At 38.7% G+C, this 18,511-nt stretch overlaps 1 protein-coding gene across 1 annotated transcript in view; it reads left to right on the top strand.

Annotated features, from left to right (window-relative positions):
- Positions 1-18,511, top strand: part of BBOX1 (gamma-butyrobetaine hydroxylase 1) — a 35,139-nt gene that overhangs the window by 9,938 nt on the left and 6,690 nt on the right. Inside the window, exons 5-6 of the mRNA XM_070957540.1 lie at positions 8,582-8,780; positions 17,969-18,074. Coding sequence (XP_070813641.1) covers positions 8,582-8,780; positions 17,969-18,074 — 305 coding nt within the window. The remainder of the gene's footprint in view (positions 1-8,581; positions 8,781-17,968; positions 18,075-18,511) is intronic.

Genomic DNA, 18,511 nt, shown 5'->3' with positions numbered 1-18,511 from the left:
CAGAGAAGGCTCTCCCCCTGGGGGCCGCCAGTCGGCATTGTTTGGCTGACGGCACCCGGAGGAGCCCCTCTCTATGGGAGCGTACCGGCCGGTGGGAGGCTATTGGTGGTAGTAGGCGGTCCCGCAAGTACCCGGGTCCTAAGCCATGGAGCGCTTTAAAGGTGGTAACCAAAACCTTGAAGCGCACCCGGAAGACCACCGGGAGCCAGTGCAGCTCGCGCAGGAGAGGTGTTACATGGGAACGCCATGTCGCTCCCATTACCACCCGCGCGGCCGCACTCTGCGCCAGTTGGAGCCTCCGGGTGCTCCTCAAGGGGAGCCCCATGTAGAGAGCGTTGCAATAGTCCAGGCGGGAGGTGACAAGGGCATGAGTGACCGTGCGTAAAGAGTCCCGATCCAGAAAGGGACGCAACTGGCGAATCAGGCGAACCTGATGAAAAATCCTCCCGGTCACGGCCGTCAAGTGCTCTTCTAAAGACAGCCGTGAATCCAGGAGGACGCCCAAGTTGCGAGCCCTCTCCGTGGGGGCCAATGATTCGCCCCCAATAGTCAGTGATGGCGTCAACTGACTATATCGGGACGTCGGAAACCACAGCCACTCAGTCTTGGATGGGTTGAGCCTGAGCCTGTTCCTCCCCATCCAGATCCGTACGGCCTCCAGGCACCGGGATGCTTTAATTAATGCTTTATTATTGAAATTTTAAATCGTGTCTTTTTATTCCTATTCTTTGCTTTGAGAAACTTTGTAAACTGAAAAATAAGTTATGCATTTCCAGATAAATAATCTAATTTGAACTAATTTCTATTGGTACGTTGCAGTGTAATAAACATCACAATGATACATTGCAGTGTAATAAACATCACAATGGATTGGCACAACAAACTCTTAACTCAGAAGTCCAAAAGTTTACACAATGAAAATATAAATTTTGTAAGCTATTAAATAATTTTATGTAAGAATCATAGTCTGCCTAGTCTGGGAAAGAGGCCATTATACTGTCCAGGGTATCATTAAGTTGAACAACTCTGAAAAGGATTAAGGAAGAGCTGAAGCCCAACATCCTACACTGTATTCTTAGTTAGCCAAAGTGTCAAAGTAGTTAGTGTCAAAGTATGACATCATCAGTATCCATTGCCACATCCATAGAATCATATGTTGCTTCTAATTTGCAATCACGAGAGTCAGAGAGCATTCTGTTAGGTGTGGAGTGTATCCAGAGACCATTGGTTTCTCACTTTTTTTCTCTCTCCCAAACAAGGTATTATGTACTTCAATATGTAGAGAGATGCAGTTTCGAGCTATTGTAGGTAGTTGCTATGTATGAAAGTAATATATATATATATATATATTGTAGGCTAGATTCATCAACTTGATCAGGATGGTAAAATTGTTTTGTTACATTCATACTTATTCAGCAGATAAGTGAAATAGTGATCTATTTTAGATGTAGTTCAGGTATCTTTCTCCTGCTGTTCCACAATGATAGCTCTGAACTATTGGATGGATATTATAATATTGAGATAAATTCCTAGTGGAGAATGGCCTTTTGTTTCAGCTATTTTTGTCAAATGGTATACAGACTACTCTGAACAGCTCATTTTGAAGTTGCAAGCCACAGCCTTTCTATAGATTCTATAATTCATTTAACACCTTTTCAGTTTGTAACATTTCCAGTTCCCAGATCCTGAAGAACTGTTTTTTCCCTACAAATTCAGGTAGTCCTTGTTTAGTGACTACCTCGTTTAGCAACTGTTTGCAGTTACAATGGTGATGACTAAGTAACTTTGCAACTATTTATGACCATCACGGGTTTGTAAAACAAAGAAAAGCTGATGTAGATCACAAGCACAATCGCAGTTTCTCTTAACAGCCATTTAGCTTAATGGCAGAGTTGCCAGTTCTAATTGTTTGTCGGTAAACAAGGCACTACCTGTATAGAAAAGCTATGTAGGTAGAGCAAACATAGAATACAGCAAACAATAGAATAAAAAATGCTGCTTTCTCATTTTCAAGATTAGAAATATAGTTTCCAAGCTAGACATTGATGCCAAAATGACAGTATTGTCAAATATCTGTAATTGTGTACAACATGAAAATTTAGACCAAGTATAAAAAATGGCAAAACAAATCTTTTATCTCTTTAAAATCCCTGTGGCCAGTTGACGTTAGCTACTTAATCCTAAAAAATAGAGGTGTGTTTGGTATATTTATAAATAGCTTTCAGTCCATGTCAATAAAGGACTCTCTAATAAGGATTAAAACCTACAAAGATATGGAAAACATTTTTTAGAAACTGAAAGAGAAACAGAGATACGGGAAATAAAAGAGCATCTGAAAAGAGGGACAGATTCATGCCCTACTGTTCCTTTTCAGCAGTACTGAAATGTGTGTAAATCATTTGACATAATAAATGGAAATGTTTGATTCCACTTTGTTGTAGTTGAGCCATAATTGCTGGAAATTCTCCCTTTCCCCCCACAATAGTTATTAATTTCTGTTAAAATACCTATTGGTTTTAAAGCTTATATTATTTGCATTTTAAAAAAAGTAATTTTACTGTATATGTCTATTAGCACAGTTCAGATTAGCTTTTATACAGCCTAGAGAGGGATGTAAAAGCTCTACCTTTAAATGCCAGATGCCAGTGACCTGTATGAAAACATGTACATTGCTACTGTACATTGCATTGTTCTGTAATCTCTCACAGAACAGAAAGGGGAATCTAGCTGGAACTTTGAATTGTAATTTAATTAGGTGCTTTCATTAAAAACTTCCACATTTTTCTTTGATTTATGAATTGGTATACCTGGAGCAAAAATACTACCTGTCAAGCTTTCTAACTCTCTATTGCATCTTTTCCCCACCATGTTTCCTCCAGATGTGCTATTAGTACTGCTGCAGAATTCTCAGCCAGAATAAACAACAATCTTGCTAACTGTGAATTTTGGAATACAGTTAAAATAAGAGGGCAAGGAGTTGGGGAAGATGGCTGTATTTCATTACATACACTTCATACATAGTTCTTTTTCTACCACCTCCTTCAGCCCACTGTAATCAGGTTTTTATTTCTAATTTCAGTTGCTTTTCTTTTTCCTGAAACTAAACACTTTGATCAGGGGTGAAATTCACTTACCTTTGCTACCGGTTCACAAATGTGAACTTGTGCGCCTCTACACATGTGTAGAGCCTCTGCGCATGCACAGAGGGTCAAAAATGGGACGTGATGACGTCCGGGCGGGTGGGCAGAGCTACCGGTTCGCCCAAGCTGGATAGAATCAGCTGAATTTCACCACTGACTTTGATGATTGTTGTGCTAGTTTATTTATCTGTTTGTCTACTTCACACATAAAATGGAGAAGGGGAATTTCCATGCAAAGGAACTAAATCATCCTCCTATCATTTGAGGTATCCCATTTCCCTCTCATTAAACACAGAGTGGAAGAGGTTGAAGAAACAACAAAGAGAAAAAGACAGTTTTCATCTCAATTAACTCACTTATGGTCTTAACTATAAAAATTGGTCGATATACAGTATCTCACTCTTCAAAAGCCAAGCAAACATGGGAACCACAAATATGCTTTCCTCCACCATGTCTGTTTTGGCATCCATCTTTCCCCCAAAGGATTCCCACAAAAGATGTTCTCTTGTCAAAATCTAACTGACAGCTTAGCAATAAAAGGAACTGGCAAAGAGTACCTAGCTAAATCCCTTGGCTGTCCATTATTATAGAGTATTTTCTAAAATGGAAAAGAGAAAAATTCCAAGGAAATCACGTCACCTTTTTAAAGATCTGTGTGTACACATACTGCACGAGCACACAGATGTAGCATATGTTTCTTCTGGCTCTTAATCTTGACATGCTTTATGCAACTGCCGTTTTATTACAGATAGCTGCAGTAGTTTCTTGTCTTTCATGATCCAGCAGTAGTTACTTTTTCAATAGTAAAGTACTATCACAGCCATTGCTAAAAGTAAATCTTGGGTATTTTATTGTTCCTGGGAAAGCACACAACTATTCCATCAGATAAATAATCTGGTTTATCCAACAGCCTGAGGAAGGTAAATAACAGACCCACATTTTTTTAACCCTCCCTGCCCCAAAGTGATATTCCAGGAAGAGTGTTTCTAAACCTAGAAGTTTCTGAAAGGATACTTCTAACATTCATGCCAGAACAAAGAAATTTCTGAGATGGGAATGATTTGATATTCTCTGTGTAATGAAGAACAAAAGGCATCTTCTTCAATTGCAATAATTAGTTGAGTTAGGGAATACTTCAGGTTGTTTGGTAAAATGTAAAGAGTCTTTCAGATTTTGTTTTAAAGTTTGTAATTATTTACAGTTTGCAACATGATGCACACAGTTTAAAAGAGCAACTGCTTTCCTGAGAGATTTCCCAAATGTTACTTTTGAAATTTAGCCTTTTTCTGTATTTTTAGCAATGAGAAAAGCTTTTCCTTTTGGCAGATAGAATTCCCCCAGCTGTGTCATTTCATGAGAGGTAGCAAAAGGCTACAACTCCATTGTGAGAGATTCTCTTTTTGGAATTCAGTTCTTTTAACTTTGTACATCTTGATGAGGAACTTTGCACCTTTTCTAGGTATTTGGGAAATAGAACCATAGTCATTTTTTTAAAAGAGTCATTTATTTATTTCAAAAGCATTATATGGCCACCCATCCTGAGCAGCTAACAACAACCAAACTAAACTAAACTAAACAATACAAGCATAAACACCCCCAAATTAAATCCCATCACACTATCCAAGGCACCATATCAACCTCAAATTGGCTGCATATATGCTGGCCTCAATTCACATCCTGGCCTACTCTCTGAGTGAAGAATCAGGCCTTCATGGCTTTCTGAGAGGCCAAAAGTGTAGGGGCCCTCTAAATTTTAGTGGGAAGGCTGTTCCACCACAATTCATATGGTATCTTTCATGTGGACTAGATTCTTCGCACATTAGAATAATTTATCACTGTTGAGGTGCTGCTCTTTTGAAATCAGCTAGTTCTACATAAAGAGTTAATATAGACCTATTTTGTTCAGTAATGCTAGTTCTTTTTATGTCTGTCCACCGCTAACATTCAGAACGGGACTTGTTCCATAATAATCATGCAATGTTACTCAGCTGCTTTCAGCCTGCCTTAATAGTCTTTATTATTTGTAATTGAGTGCTATTAAAGGATTCCTATTCTTATTGTATTTATTTTATTAATCTTCCATTACATTTTTAAAGCAGTCCAATTCTATAATGACTATTTCCAAATGCCTGCAAAAAAAACAACCATTCCAAATGGAAAAAATATACAGGACCCGCCAAACACTCTAATCCAAGGCTTGGGGGGAACCCAAATTTTTAAGGCTATTTTAAACACGGAGTGCACACTAGATAAAACTCAAATGGGGGAAGGTACTGAAGAGGGCTGGTGTTATGACAGAGAAGCACAGTTCTTATGTCCCATTAGATTACTATTTCTTGGAGAAGACAGGAGCATGTCTACTATTTCTGATTATATCATCTGAGCAGAAACTACATAAATGCTGTGAAGAACTTGACAGGTAATAAGCAATACTTGAATTGCACACAGAGTCTACTAAAAGCCAGTGCAGTTCATGAAGCAAAGGCGTTAGATGAGCACGACATGGCATGCCCCTAATTCTACGCCACTGCATTCTGTATTAGTTGCAGCTTCCTTGTAGTTTTCAAGGGTACCCCCAACACATTTGCTATAATACAATGTGTGAGTGCTGATCTGAAAGGCCGCCTAGTCCAGGTAGGGGCATAATTAGCATACAAGATGGACTTAAGTGAAAACCTCCATAGCCAAACTGCCACCTTGAGCAGTAACTATGAGTCCATGTAGACCCCCAAATTATGCACCAGTTCTGAAGGCGGCAGTGCAGCCCTGTCTTCATTCATTAAAGATGAATAATCCCCATCTCTGAGGGGTCCAAAACCCAATTAGTACTAGCTTTTGTCAAGGATGTGCTTGAACCTGTTCCTTCCAACAATCTCCAGCATTTCCCAAATAGTCTGGAATCAAGATGTACATTTAAGTATCATCTACATGTTGATTATATATGACCACAAACCAATGAATGTCCTCACCCGATGCTAAATGTTAAACAGAAGAGGAGAGAATTATGCCACACACTTGAGGCTTTGGACTTGATTTCTTGCCTCCTATCAAACCAACTGAACCCAACCATAGAGATAGTAAGTGAAAGACTGTGACGTGTCTCCATTCCTAAATTGTGTGGGTAGACCAGGAGGATACCATGTCCAATGTTGTTGAAAACATCAGATAAATTATTGTTGCAATCTTTCTGTTCTGACTCCATCAAAAGTAGTTATTAACAAGCAACCTGAGCTGCTCACTACTATATCCAAGCCTGAAATCTGACTGGAAGGGGTTCACATAAATCAGTTTCTACCAGTGTCTTCTTTAATCACAACCTAATCACCTTTTCAACTTTCCCTAAAAGGAAAGTTGGAAATGGGATGAAAATTATCCAGTACAACTTTGTTTCAGCAAAGCCTCTTGAGTGGACTCAACAACCCTTCCTCATGTCACCTTCTGGACAGCCTTAAACAATCAGGAGGGACATGGATATAATAAACTTGTAGTCACATTAGCCAATCCAAGGATCCTGTTTACCTCAGGAGTTACAGGCTCAAATTCATCTCAGCTACTCACATAAGACCTTGCTTCAATCATTCATCGGGACTCACAAAGTCATAGTTCAGCTTCAAGTGAATCCTTATAACTTTATTTGGCGCTATTCTTCACAGTGACTCTGCAGATGGTCCTGTAATTCATTCCTTCCCAGCAGGCTCATTTTAAAAAGGGGAATCTGGATGACTCTTTGTGGCCATGATAAGAGTAGAAAAATAATGTTTTGCTATTCTTATTACCACAATGTGATTGCTCATATGGGATCCTATTGGTGCTCTGATTTGTTCTTCATCTTCCTCCAACAGAGTTCTAGGCACATCTCCAGGATCAGCAAACAATAAGAGGCCGTAGGGTAGCAATTAAGCCAAAGGCCCCCATTATAGAGAATGATCAAAAACTCAACTAAAATGCTCATCAGATCCTTAGGGAAAAAAATATCCAAGCGTCTTCTGGAAGCCAGCAGGGTTTATTGTCTGTGGTAGATTAATCTAATAGGTCCTATTTTCTTTCTGGAGGAGGCTGCACCAAAAACAAATTAAAAAACAAATTAAGGAGTTACCTGACAGTGGCAAAAGATTAATTGTAACATCCTCAAGAGCCAAATGCACACTGCCCTGAAATAATAACCAGTTTTTGTGTATGATGTCTGGCATATGTCAAGCTCTCAATTATGGGGTTGGCTCCATGGTTACCATGGTAGATGTCAATTCTTGAGCTGACCCAGCCTCAACCTCATCTAGGGGGAGATTGAAGTCCCCAAGAACAACAAGGCTTGGGGTTTCCATACCAAACTGGGCAGGGGTGGGTTCTAGTTACCTTTACTACCGGTTCGCAACGGGGCCGCGCTTTGCTCGCTTTTCTTGTGCATGTGCGCTGTCTTCTGCGCACGCGCAGAAGCATTTTGATGACATCAGGGTGGGTGGGAGGAATCTCCCTCCGGTTTTACTACCAGTTCTATAGAACCTGTCCAAACCGGGGGCAACCCACCACTGAAACTGGGGATGAAATGTACCCGGTCAAGCAGGGATGTTACCACACAGCAGGGAAGCTAGTATAATAGCAACAATTCCAAGTGCTCTCTACAGCTGAGCTTCAACCAGAGCATCTCACGTTCGGTTACCTGCAAAACAACACCTCTAAAAGTCCATGCAACTGCCTTAATAACAACTGACATTGCATCCTCTTTCCCTGGAAGCACAGCTAGTATTAGACTCAAAATCCAGATGGACATAACTGCGAGTAGGGCAATCTCCCTCCAAGCTTACCAGGTCTCAACCGACAAACTTTAAAAAAAATAAAAATGAATAAAAAATAAAAAAAATAATTAAAAATAAATACATAAATTAAGAAGAAAACCAAAAACTCAAAAGGGCAGGCTTGATGGACCACAATGTCTTTTTCTACTGTCAGTTTTCTATGTTTCTATGTCTCAGTGATGCACATCAGCTTGGTGGCTATTCATCCAAAGTGGAAAGTCTTGCTACATATCAACCTGGTTCTCTGAGTAATTCTTCCATTACCAAATTGTTTCTGCTAGATTTTTTTTAAAATATTGACCTATAATCTGCCTTTCTATAACTGGAATCTATTATTTTGCCTCCTGTTCTATGAAAAGATGGAAAAGATGTTTTAAATATTTCTAACAGCATTTTAGGATTTAGAAGTCCTTCACTCATTCTCCTGTGGTCAAGTGTACATATTAACAATTGCTTCAGTTTCCCTTCATATGACTAGCTCACTGATTCTTCCACCTTTATCTTCTTGGAACCAGTTTGTCTGAATTTAAAGTACGATACTTAAAACTGAACACAAAACCCAAGTTGCAGTCTGATCAATATAGAATAAAATGGAATTCTCTATAATAAAATAATTCCTAATAATTGACTTATATATTTCTTATGCAGAGCGCCAGTATTGGGGTTCTGATCTTGAGCTCCCTACTATGGACTTTGAAGAGGTATTGCACAGTGATGAAAGTGCATACAAGTGGTTGGTTGCCCTTAAAAAGGTGGGAATTGTGCTTCTAACAGGAGCTGCTATCAAACAGGGAGAAATTCTGAAGCTCGGGCGGCGCATTGGATTCCTTCGCCTCACATTTTATGGGTAAGTTGTTACATTTTCAAAACCATGTGGCTTTGTCTGCCATGGCTAAGCATTTTCTTCACATTTTTGGTATTACTAGTACCAGGAAAGATCCTAGTAGTGTTAAAGGCATTTCAGTCGGTCCAGAGACAGCTTCAATATTCAATATTCAGGTATAACACAAACCATGGTTTAACCTTACAACAGCCAGACAGATAAGAATCCTATATTGCTCTGCCTTTTCCAGGACAACTATTAAGAAAAATTTGGAAATTAGGAAGTCCGTTTTAATTAATGGCAATTTAACACTTTTGATTTGGGGGGGATGATAAATTTGATTTTTTTGGAAACAAGGCAACTTCATATCATGATTTATCCTACCATTGCCACCAGCAGAATTTTGAGATGACATGATAAACTGATTAATCTTTATTAGACATTTTTAATATCCTCACAGCCAACCCAGGGAAAAAAGCAGAGAACAGACCTTCCTTATCTGAACTATGACTAACATATCTGAGCTGTAGTAATCCAGATAACTAGTAGATGATAGCAAAACTATGTTTATTTTCATTTATTAATTGGATTTTGGTGTTTTAAGCCTACAAACAGGCTTATAGTGTATTTTTGTCTTGTTTTAGATATGAAACAGCAGGAAATTGTACCTCTGTTTCTTGGCACTTTGCCCTTGAAATTTAGCAAAATAATTTTGGGAGATCCAGGAACCATACAAAAAAGGATTTTGTAAGTCACATAAAATTTGCAGACTGCTGCACATGATGTAAAGTAAATCATGGTGTTAACATTTCAGATGAACCAGTTCTTAGCATAGAATAAATGTAAAAATTTTAACCCGCAGTGCTATAATTAACAGTAAAAAGTTTTAGAACCAGCTTCCCTTAAATCCCAGAATCTTTGATCATTTGCCCTGCAAGACTCAGCTAATGAGAGTTATAATTGAAAACATTTTGAGGTCATTAAGTACCATAGATTAACACACTGACATTTTCATTTTCCCATTTTGTATCTTGTCTACAATTAAAAACAAATGTACTTTAATTATAGTAAGGTCTGCTTTCTCCCAGTATGTGCATATTGGCACACTAGCTAGTGGTGATAAGAGACCCTGTGGATTATTAATAAAATTTGTATCTCCATTGAAGAAATTAAATCCATCATTTAAGCTCTCCACCTGCAATAATGGTATTAGACTTCAGAAGTCTAACTCTGTGTAAAACTGATTATATACCTCTGTTCAGGGCCATCGATTTCCCAGCCTGGTGTCTTATTTTGCCCATCCTATGTTTCAACTTTTTTCTTTTGTTAGTCTTAAAGCAGCCTGTAGACATCTGTTCAGAATTTGTTGCTATGGTTAATATGGGTTACAGAAAGCTTCATTTTAAATGCTGATAATATCCTTCAGAAATGTGACTGTTTAATTCAAATGTGCAGTAAAAATATATTTTCCAGTTTGTTGAGAAATAGGTTTATGCAGGAACACTTTTTATCACAGTCACAGTCATGAGCATGTTTAACTCTCTCAGCAGAAAGAGTCTTGTAGAAATGCCGAGAATATTTTGTGTGACTTTTATTGTCATTTAAATTTTTATTTATTTATTAAATTTATGAGCCACCCATCTTACCACATGGTAAACTCTGGGAGGCTTACAACATTAAAATGATTATATTTTTTTCAGTTTCTACAACTTCTGGGGTGTCTTCTGAGTTAAGCAATCTTGAAACGTTGGCTTTTGTGATACAATTATCATATCTGACTGCCAAAATCCAGATTATTATTATTATATTTTTAGTCTACCTTTTCTTCTACATAATTTAAGGTGGCAAACAGACCTCCTGCCTCTTAATATGCCTACAACAATCCTGTGTAGTAGATTGGGCTAAGAGTGAGTGACTGACTCAAAGTTACCCAGCTAGTTTTCATGCCAAAGGGAGGCCTAGAATTCACTGCCTCCTAGTTTATAAGACAACAATTTAGCCACTTTTAGATTACTAAACCAGCACTTAGCCACTTTTATATTACTAGGAGATGGCAACAAAGAGAAAATTCTATTTAGTGAAACCAAGTGGTCATCTGAATATTTGTTATCCAAATAATAGTAGTTTTATCTGTTTATTTAAAAATACACATTAGCTGTGTCTGTTTCTCATTTTAGTAATGTCTCCAAAATCTGCATGTCTAGAGTAGACTCTCACATTATAAGAAAAGGACAACATGAAAATTATTTAGGGAATATCTATACAGGCTAGCAGATCCCCAGTATTTCCAATGCCTTACTTGAATACTATTGTAACAATGCATTTAACGATCTGCTGAAAAGCCACAAAACCCAGTATATTGAAAGGCTTCCAGCCAATAAGAACTATTAATATTCCCCCACCCCTTTTTTGTTTTAGATAATATCGGTTGGTCTTGTTAGAATCCAAAAATTCTCCACTTCTTTTTCCTCTGTCTGAAGCTATAAAAAACAAACAGGAGAAAGCGATTACATATACACATTCCAAACCTTGACTAGAAGATTTACATTCCTTTCAGATTAGAACACAAAAGCAACAATTATTCACATACACCCCAGCCATGTTTTTATGCAAGGTGATATGGAAGCTCCATTTGCGTACTCAGCATTGGCTTAGCCAGTCTTACCCAGATTGGCACTCTGCACAGGCAATTCCCAGACAATACAGATATTAATAATCCAAGGTTGGAAATGACAGTCTCCTACTTATGAACTTCCAAGTTACAAATATTTGTAATCCAACCTAGAAAGTCCTGGAAGGTAGAAAAAGGCAGCAAAGGCTTCATTTATGGCACACTGGAAGTCTATAGTCAAGAAAGCTGGAAATGACCCATTACCAGGGTGCAGGCCCATCGACTGAGCAGAGTCTGAAAGAGGTCCAAAGCCCCTCTTTGCGGGATGGGAAAAAGTCACCAGGTTGGGGAGGTGTTTGCTCCGCTTGAGTGCTGCCCCAGGAAGAGGCTCGATAGCAAGGAGAAGAGGGAGGAAAAGTCAAGCCACCAGGCAGACAAAGAGGCTTGTGACTGCACAAGAATGACTTAGACTTAGAATAACTTTACTATCACTTTGAATGTATACCGATCAGCATACATTTAAATGAAAGTTTGTTGCATTACAGCTCTCAAAGGGTCACCATCTCCAATATACACTACATAAACATGACAGTAGGTAGGTAGGTAGGTAGGTAGGTAGGTAGGTAGGTAGGTAGGTAGATAGATAGATAGATAGATAGATAGATAGATAGATAGATAGATAGATAGATAAAAGATTATATCCACGTACCCACATATGTTATATGACACAGAGAAACAATACAGTCTAGTTTGGGTGTATACATGTACATGGCGAGAAAAATGAATCTTGCAAGTTTACCAGATGGATGGCATAAGAAACAAAGTTGTTACAGAATCTGAATCAGAATACTTCGAAACCTCCTCCCAGTGGGGAGCAACAGAAACAGACCATAAAGTGAATGTGTAGGATCTCTAACAATGCTTTGAGCTCTAAGCACTTAGTACTTATAAACAGTATATGAATAACAGGAAGCAAGCTTCCTATAATCTTCTTGGCTATCCTTACCACTCTCTGTATGAACTTTCTATCTGAGGCACTGCTACCACCAAACCAAATAGTGATGCAGTTTGTTAAAATGCTCTCAATCATGCCTCTGTAAAAAGTGGCCGGGACGGAAGGAGAAAGATGTGCTCTTCTCATCCGACACAGGAAATGCAGACGCTGGTTTGCACATTTCACTAAGGATGATGTGTGGAGAGACCAATTCAGATTGTTAGTTATCTGCACTCCCAGATACTTAATACTGTTAAGGGACCTGGGGCCAAGGATCTCTCGCCACTGGGAACGCCCACCAAATGCACCACCTTATTCTTGTGGAAAATGGCAAAGCAAAGGGTGGCCCATTGCTGTTCATACAGTCAAGTCCAACCAGTGTACCTTAGTCCTCTGCCTATGGGTCACAAAGGATGGCAGCACCTGGTTATCTTGCCGATGGCTTTTCCCCAATGACAGTCCCCATGGAACAACTCTAGACCAGCCTCTAGAGCTGGTGGCCAAAGCTGCTGTGGATCAATGCAGGAAAGGACTTCTGGACCCAGAGCTGGTCTCCCTCCACTGGCTGGGAGGATGTACTCTTGGCCATCCCCTATAAGCAAGGGGTGAGAAGAAGTCAAGGCATTGGTGCTTAGAGGGCATAAGGGTTAGGGTTAGTCCGCAATTGATCAGGTGGACAAGAAGAAATGTGACTTAAGTTATGTAAGGTAAGAACTGTACCATGCATTTTTAAAATATAGGCTTGGTTGAATTTATGAACCAAATGGACTTACAAACAATAACTGTTCATAAGAGGATTGTTTGTATGTTGAGGTCTGGAAGAATATGTACATCCAAATTCACTCTAATGCTGAGAACTAATAACGTAGAGTTTTATCTCTCAGTTGTCATGTAGTTACTAATGGAGAGGAAAAGTAGTTGTGAATAATTGAAGAAAAATGACTACATCTTCATCCCTTAGGCATAAATGGTTTGTTATAAATAATAAAATTGTGGAGTTCTTGATGATGTCTGAGCAACAAGAACTCCACAATTAAACCCTGAGCTACAGATATTTTATTTTATTGGAACAATAAAAATTGGAAGTCAGAGCATTTCTGGAATCTACGCAGAAAAACACTCTCAAAAGTAGAGAATAAGTTAATATGTTCCAGCAGAAGATCATGGGCCCTGGATGTGCCATCTCATGTTGCATTTTCACCATGAAGTTAAAGGCCATTTTGAAATCGACTCTCGTTTTTTTCCTGATGATTTCAGAATAATCTCAAGTCTACTAACTTAAAAAAACATATTAAGCGAGACAAATAAACCGAGGGAGGGAGGGAGGGAGGGAGGGAGGGAGGGAGGGAGGGAAGGAAGGAAGGAAGGAAGGAAGGAAGGAAGGAAGGAAGGAAGGGAGGAAGGAAAAGTTTTTACTGTATTTTCCCTTGCATTTAGAGAAAAATATACTGTTTATTATATAATTCAATCCTGTCTGTCTGTCTGTCTCATTCATGCAACCCCCACCCCCCCCAACACACACACAGATAGACCAGGGATGGGCTCTAAAATTTTTTACTACCGGTTCTGTGGGCATGGCTTATGTGGGCGTGGCTTGATGGTCATGTGACAATTCTTTAGGATTTAGCAGAGGTACTGGTCTACCAGGTTTTTAACTGTTTGCAGAGCTGTACCGGTCTACCCATTTATTTTTGCAGGCACTGGTCTACCCATTTATTTTTGCAGGCACTGGTCTACTTATGTATTTTTGTAGGCACTGGTCTACCCATTTATTTTTGCAGGCACCGGTCTATTCATTTGTTTTAGGAGGCACCGGTCTACTACCAAACTGCTTTTTACCACTGATCAGCTGTAGGGCGGCCCTTTGAAGCCCCACGGCAAGAGTTTAAACAGTTTTTTTCCTTATAGCCCATCATCTGGGACTCAGGAGGCAGCAATAGATTGGGGGTGGGGCCAAATTAAAGGTAAGAATAACACGGGGGGGCAGGGGGGCAGAACTGATTCGGTAACGTCATATCATCACCGCTACCGGCTCAGCGGAACCGGGAGGAACCCACCACTGAGATAGAGGGAGAGAGAAAAACAATTATGGAATGGTTTAACTACTTGAGTTTGAGTTAATTGACTATGACCAACCAAGTTAAGCTGTACTGAAGTTCCCACAAAAGAGCAAGTTAATATTTGCTAAATAGAAGAGTTTGTTACGAGTTAAAAATAGCAAAGCAGTGGTTTGGAAAAATCATCTCTGCCAGTTGACTGTAATGGATAGTGAATATGTGATGAATTAAGCAGGCAATGTTTGGCAGAGGATTAACTCGGGGTGGGGAAGACAAGAGGAGCAAAATGCACTGAATGAAGTCTGTGTGCAGCAGCATAAAATAAAACGACGTGAAAAGGGCTAAAATTAAAGTTTCAGGAAGGGGGATGGTGAAGTTTTTTTTAAACACCCCAGAAAACTATATCACACTGCACATCTCGTCCTTAGATAGAATTGAAGTTTCAGTTGTATAATAATTACACAAGTTCATTTTCTTTAGGAAGAGGAAGTTACTGAGATATTTGTGTACCATGGCAATGTCGCAAGCCTCTAAAGATTGCATATAAACACCATGCTGTAATTTAGTATCTCTCATACCATCTTCAGTATGATGAGGCTCAGTATTTGGACCATGGACGACTTTCCCTACTAAATCCTGTCCAACCTTGAGTCATTCTTCTATTATGGATAAAGCGTAGTTGAAGATTGCATGCTTGTATAGTTTTTAACTGTGGCATACTGACTTTAGATCTAAAAGATCTGGTTTTAGTTATGTTATAATACATGACTAACTGCATAAGGTACATTAGGTGTTTGATCTGTCTGATGCCCAGTCCAAAAAGTTTGTATTTGTTCAGTTCAAACAGTTCGAACATCAAGGCCAATTGCTTCACCAGATTTCATATTTTAATTTTGTTTTCTAACTGCATCAGTATAAAAACATCTTTAAAATGCTCCCTCTCTTGATGTTCCTTCTGGGTTTTATTTTCCTCTTTCTCTTTTTAAATTTGCTTGGAAGTTTTCCATTTAGGAGTGCTTTGTGTGCTACTTGATGGGCTGCTGCATTGTAGTGTCCCTTCCATTTTGCCTGGCTCATTGTCTGATTTTCTAATTGGGTTCCAAACTTTCCTGCTGTTAGAGTTCATATCTTTTTTTTTTCTCCATCAATTCCTGCTATTACCATAGTCATTGTATCGAAAGACACTGAAAGATAAAGGACAGCCAGGAGATTGCATTGTCTCCATTCAGTATGTCATCAAGTATGACTAATCCTGACCCAGCCTGAAATCAGATTAAAAGGGGTTTAGATAATCTGCTTTCTCCAAAGCTCTTTGGAGTTACAGGTCAGCCCTCTTCTCAATGACTTTTCTTAAAAAAAGGTGTGGTTGGAAACTGGATGGAACGTGTCCAGTTTGGGTGAAGACAGGGTGACTTCATGAGGAGAGAATGGACCATTACCTCTTGAATCTCCCTTTCTCTCAAGGATGCATTTACTACCACCTGGAACTTACTCATGATTCCACCTTGAAAACTTTAACATGTATCTAACACACAGGTGATCACTCCAACAGACTGAGGGAGAACTTTTCTGACTTAATTACAGCTTTCTTGCAGTCTGAGAAAAGTGGATGAAGGAAGCAAAAGAAGCTCCTCTCATATCATTTCCCTTCTCTCCTCTTATTTGCTTACTGAGAAATTTAACAGAATAACAGAGTTGGAAGGGACCTTGTAGGTCATCTAGCCCAACCCCTCCACCACCCAAGCATGAGATCATTTCTGACAGATGGCAGTCCAGTCTCCTCTTGAAAGTTTCCTGTGATGAAGCTCCCACAACTTCTGAAGGCAAGCTGTTCCATTGGTTGATTATTCACAGTGTCAGAAAATTTCACTTTATTTCTAGGTTGAATCTCTCCCTTGTTCAATTTCCATCCATTATTCCTTATCTGGCTTTCAGGTGCTTTGGAAAATAAGTTGATCACCGTCATGTTAATACAGTGGCTTTATTATGTTGTTTTTGCTCCTGCGTCCTTCGAAGAATTTGGAGCTCACTCACACCGCATTTAATTTTACCTGTCTCAGATCACTGAGATTTGAGCCATCAGCCTAATTGTAAATGTGCTAGCTCCCTAACACCCATTCTGTAATTCTGTTGTAACATAAATCTCCCTATGCAACATGGCCAGTGTCCTTTATTCATGATTTCTGAACACATGTCTGTTGGCAGGCGTTGCTATTGAGAAGAAGCTTCATGACTGCAATGTGCAATTTTATTGCTTTTAAAAGTGTCTTGCAAGCATTCTACCTTTGGTGTGATTTTGTATCTGTGTGCATGAGTCAAGATGCAAGCAATCATGTTCTCATTCTTTCCCTTGATTGGACTTTTAGTGGAATCGTTCCATCAAGGATGACTGTGGAAAACACACTGATGTATATGACTACAGTAGTACTCATTACACAGCGATACTTTGAGATTACAACATTTCAGACTCGAAAAGTTTCATATTCACCTTATTTGAAATTTCAGAAATTTTGCTTTGTGAAGAAGATGGCTAGTTTTAAGGAAAAAAAGACAAGTACTTATCAACATGTACAAAATCTTTTCTGTATCTAATTCAGCACAATATTTCTGCACAGAGCTGAAATCTGTATTGGACGATCCTAAGCATTATTTTGCTAGCATGTGACATTAAGGATATTGCATAGTAGTTTGCACACTCTATCACATCACGTTACTATATTCCAGTATATAGATTGACATCATCCCATCTGTACCATTCTCCAAATTTATTTGGCATATCCTCATAAAAATATTTATTAGTTTTTTATTTTTATTTTTTTGGTGCTTGTCATATTTTTGTGGCCTGTAGCCTTCTGATTTGGTAATGTGTCGATCTGACTTCATCTTCTAGTATTAGAATTTCTTGTAAAGAGGGAATATTTTCTAAAGTATGCTGGATATTGACAAATATACTGTACAGTATTTCAGTATATTTCTTTCATCTTTTTGGATTTGCTTGGAATTGGTTATTATCTGTCCATTGGCATCCTTTAGCATGCCAATTCGAGGTTGGAATCTCCTTCAGCGTTCAGAAAAGAAAAACAAATAGACTGTTATAGTCATTAGCAATGCAAGGCATTGCCAGTTAATTGTTTACATGGATGAATACAAATAAGAACTCAAGGGGTATTATTTTTCAGGAAAGGGAATTTCAGATCTCAACATTCCTTTCCAGATGTATTTCTAGTTGCTTTTCCCCCTAAAGGAAAGAGCAGTTTTGCAGGAAGAAGGAGGAGGAAGAGGAGGAGGAGGAAAATTCAAAGCCCACTTTTCTCTGTTCTCTGTCACCTGTGATTGCGATCATTATTCTCCCCATCTCAAACAATTATTAGCTGCATTTTTAAAGTTTAATAAATGTTATTAATAAAATGATAACAATGGTGAGATATTGATAATTTAATGTGGATGTTAATTTTGGGATTATTCTGTTTTTGGATCTGTATAATTTGCATCTAGATATTTACAGGCAGATTATTATAGTTTTGTTTTTCATTTCTTGTTCATTATAAAGGCCTACTTGGCAAGTGCAAGACAAATTGGATGCCAACAACGTGGCCTACACAACTGAGAAGCTAAGTTTTCATACCGATTACCCTGTTCTACAATTTCCACCAGGGGTAAGAGAATTTTTTTTAAAAAAGGCAGTAAAATGGGTGCCAATAGCATAGTAATAGAAATGTTTTGATTAGCCGTGTTTTATGTTGTACGAGAGCCAGTTTGGTATAATGGTTAAAGACACCGGAGTAGAAACTGGGAGCCCATGAGTTTTATTCAGGGAAGATCAACATAAAAAAAGTGTTTTTTTAAAGAATATTTAAAACACACCATCATTGGCAGAACTTCCCATAGGACCCAGTTTACAACTGTGTCATGAACAGTAGAGCCTCTCCTGAAACTCTTGAATGTTTATATATATAATGGTATTATTTGAGTTAATCGGATTCCAAATGGTTTAGAGATTTGTGAATAAACACTAATATCTTGAAGCTGGCTCATTAACACAGTAGAACTCAGACATGCTTAATCATCTTGCTAGTGTTTTCTGAACTAATTG

This window comes from Pituophis catenifer, unplaced genomic scaffold, assembly GCF_029215685.1.
Source record: "Pituophis catenifer annectens isolate HBS135680 unplaced genomic scaffold, rPitCat1.0.hap2 SCAF_1, whole genome shotgun sequence".
Classification (NCBI taxonomy): Eukaryota; Metazoa; Chordata; class Lepidosauria; order Squamata; family Colubridae; genus Pituophis; species Pituophis catenifer.
Note: the sequence above shows the minus strand (reverse complement) of the source record. Positions and strands in the feature narration are given on the sequence as shown.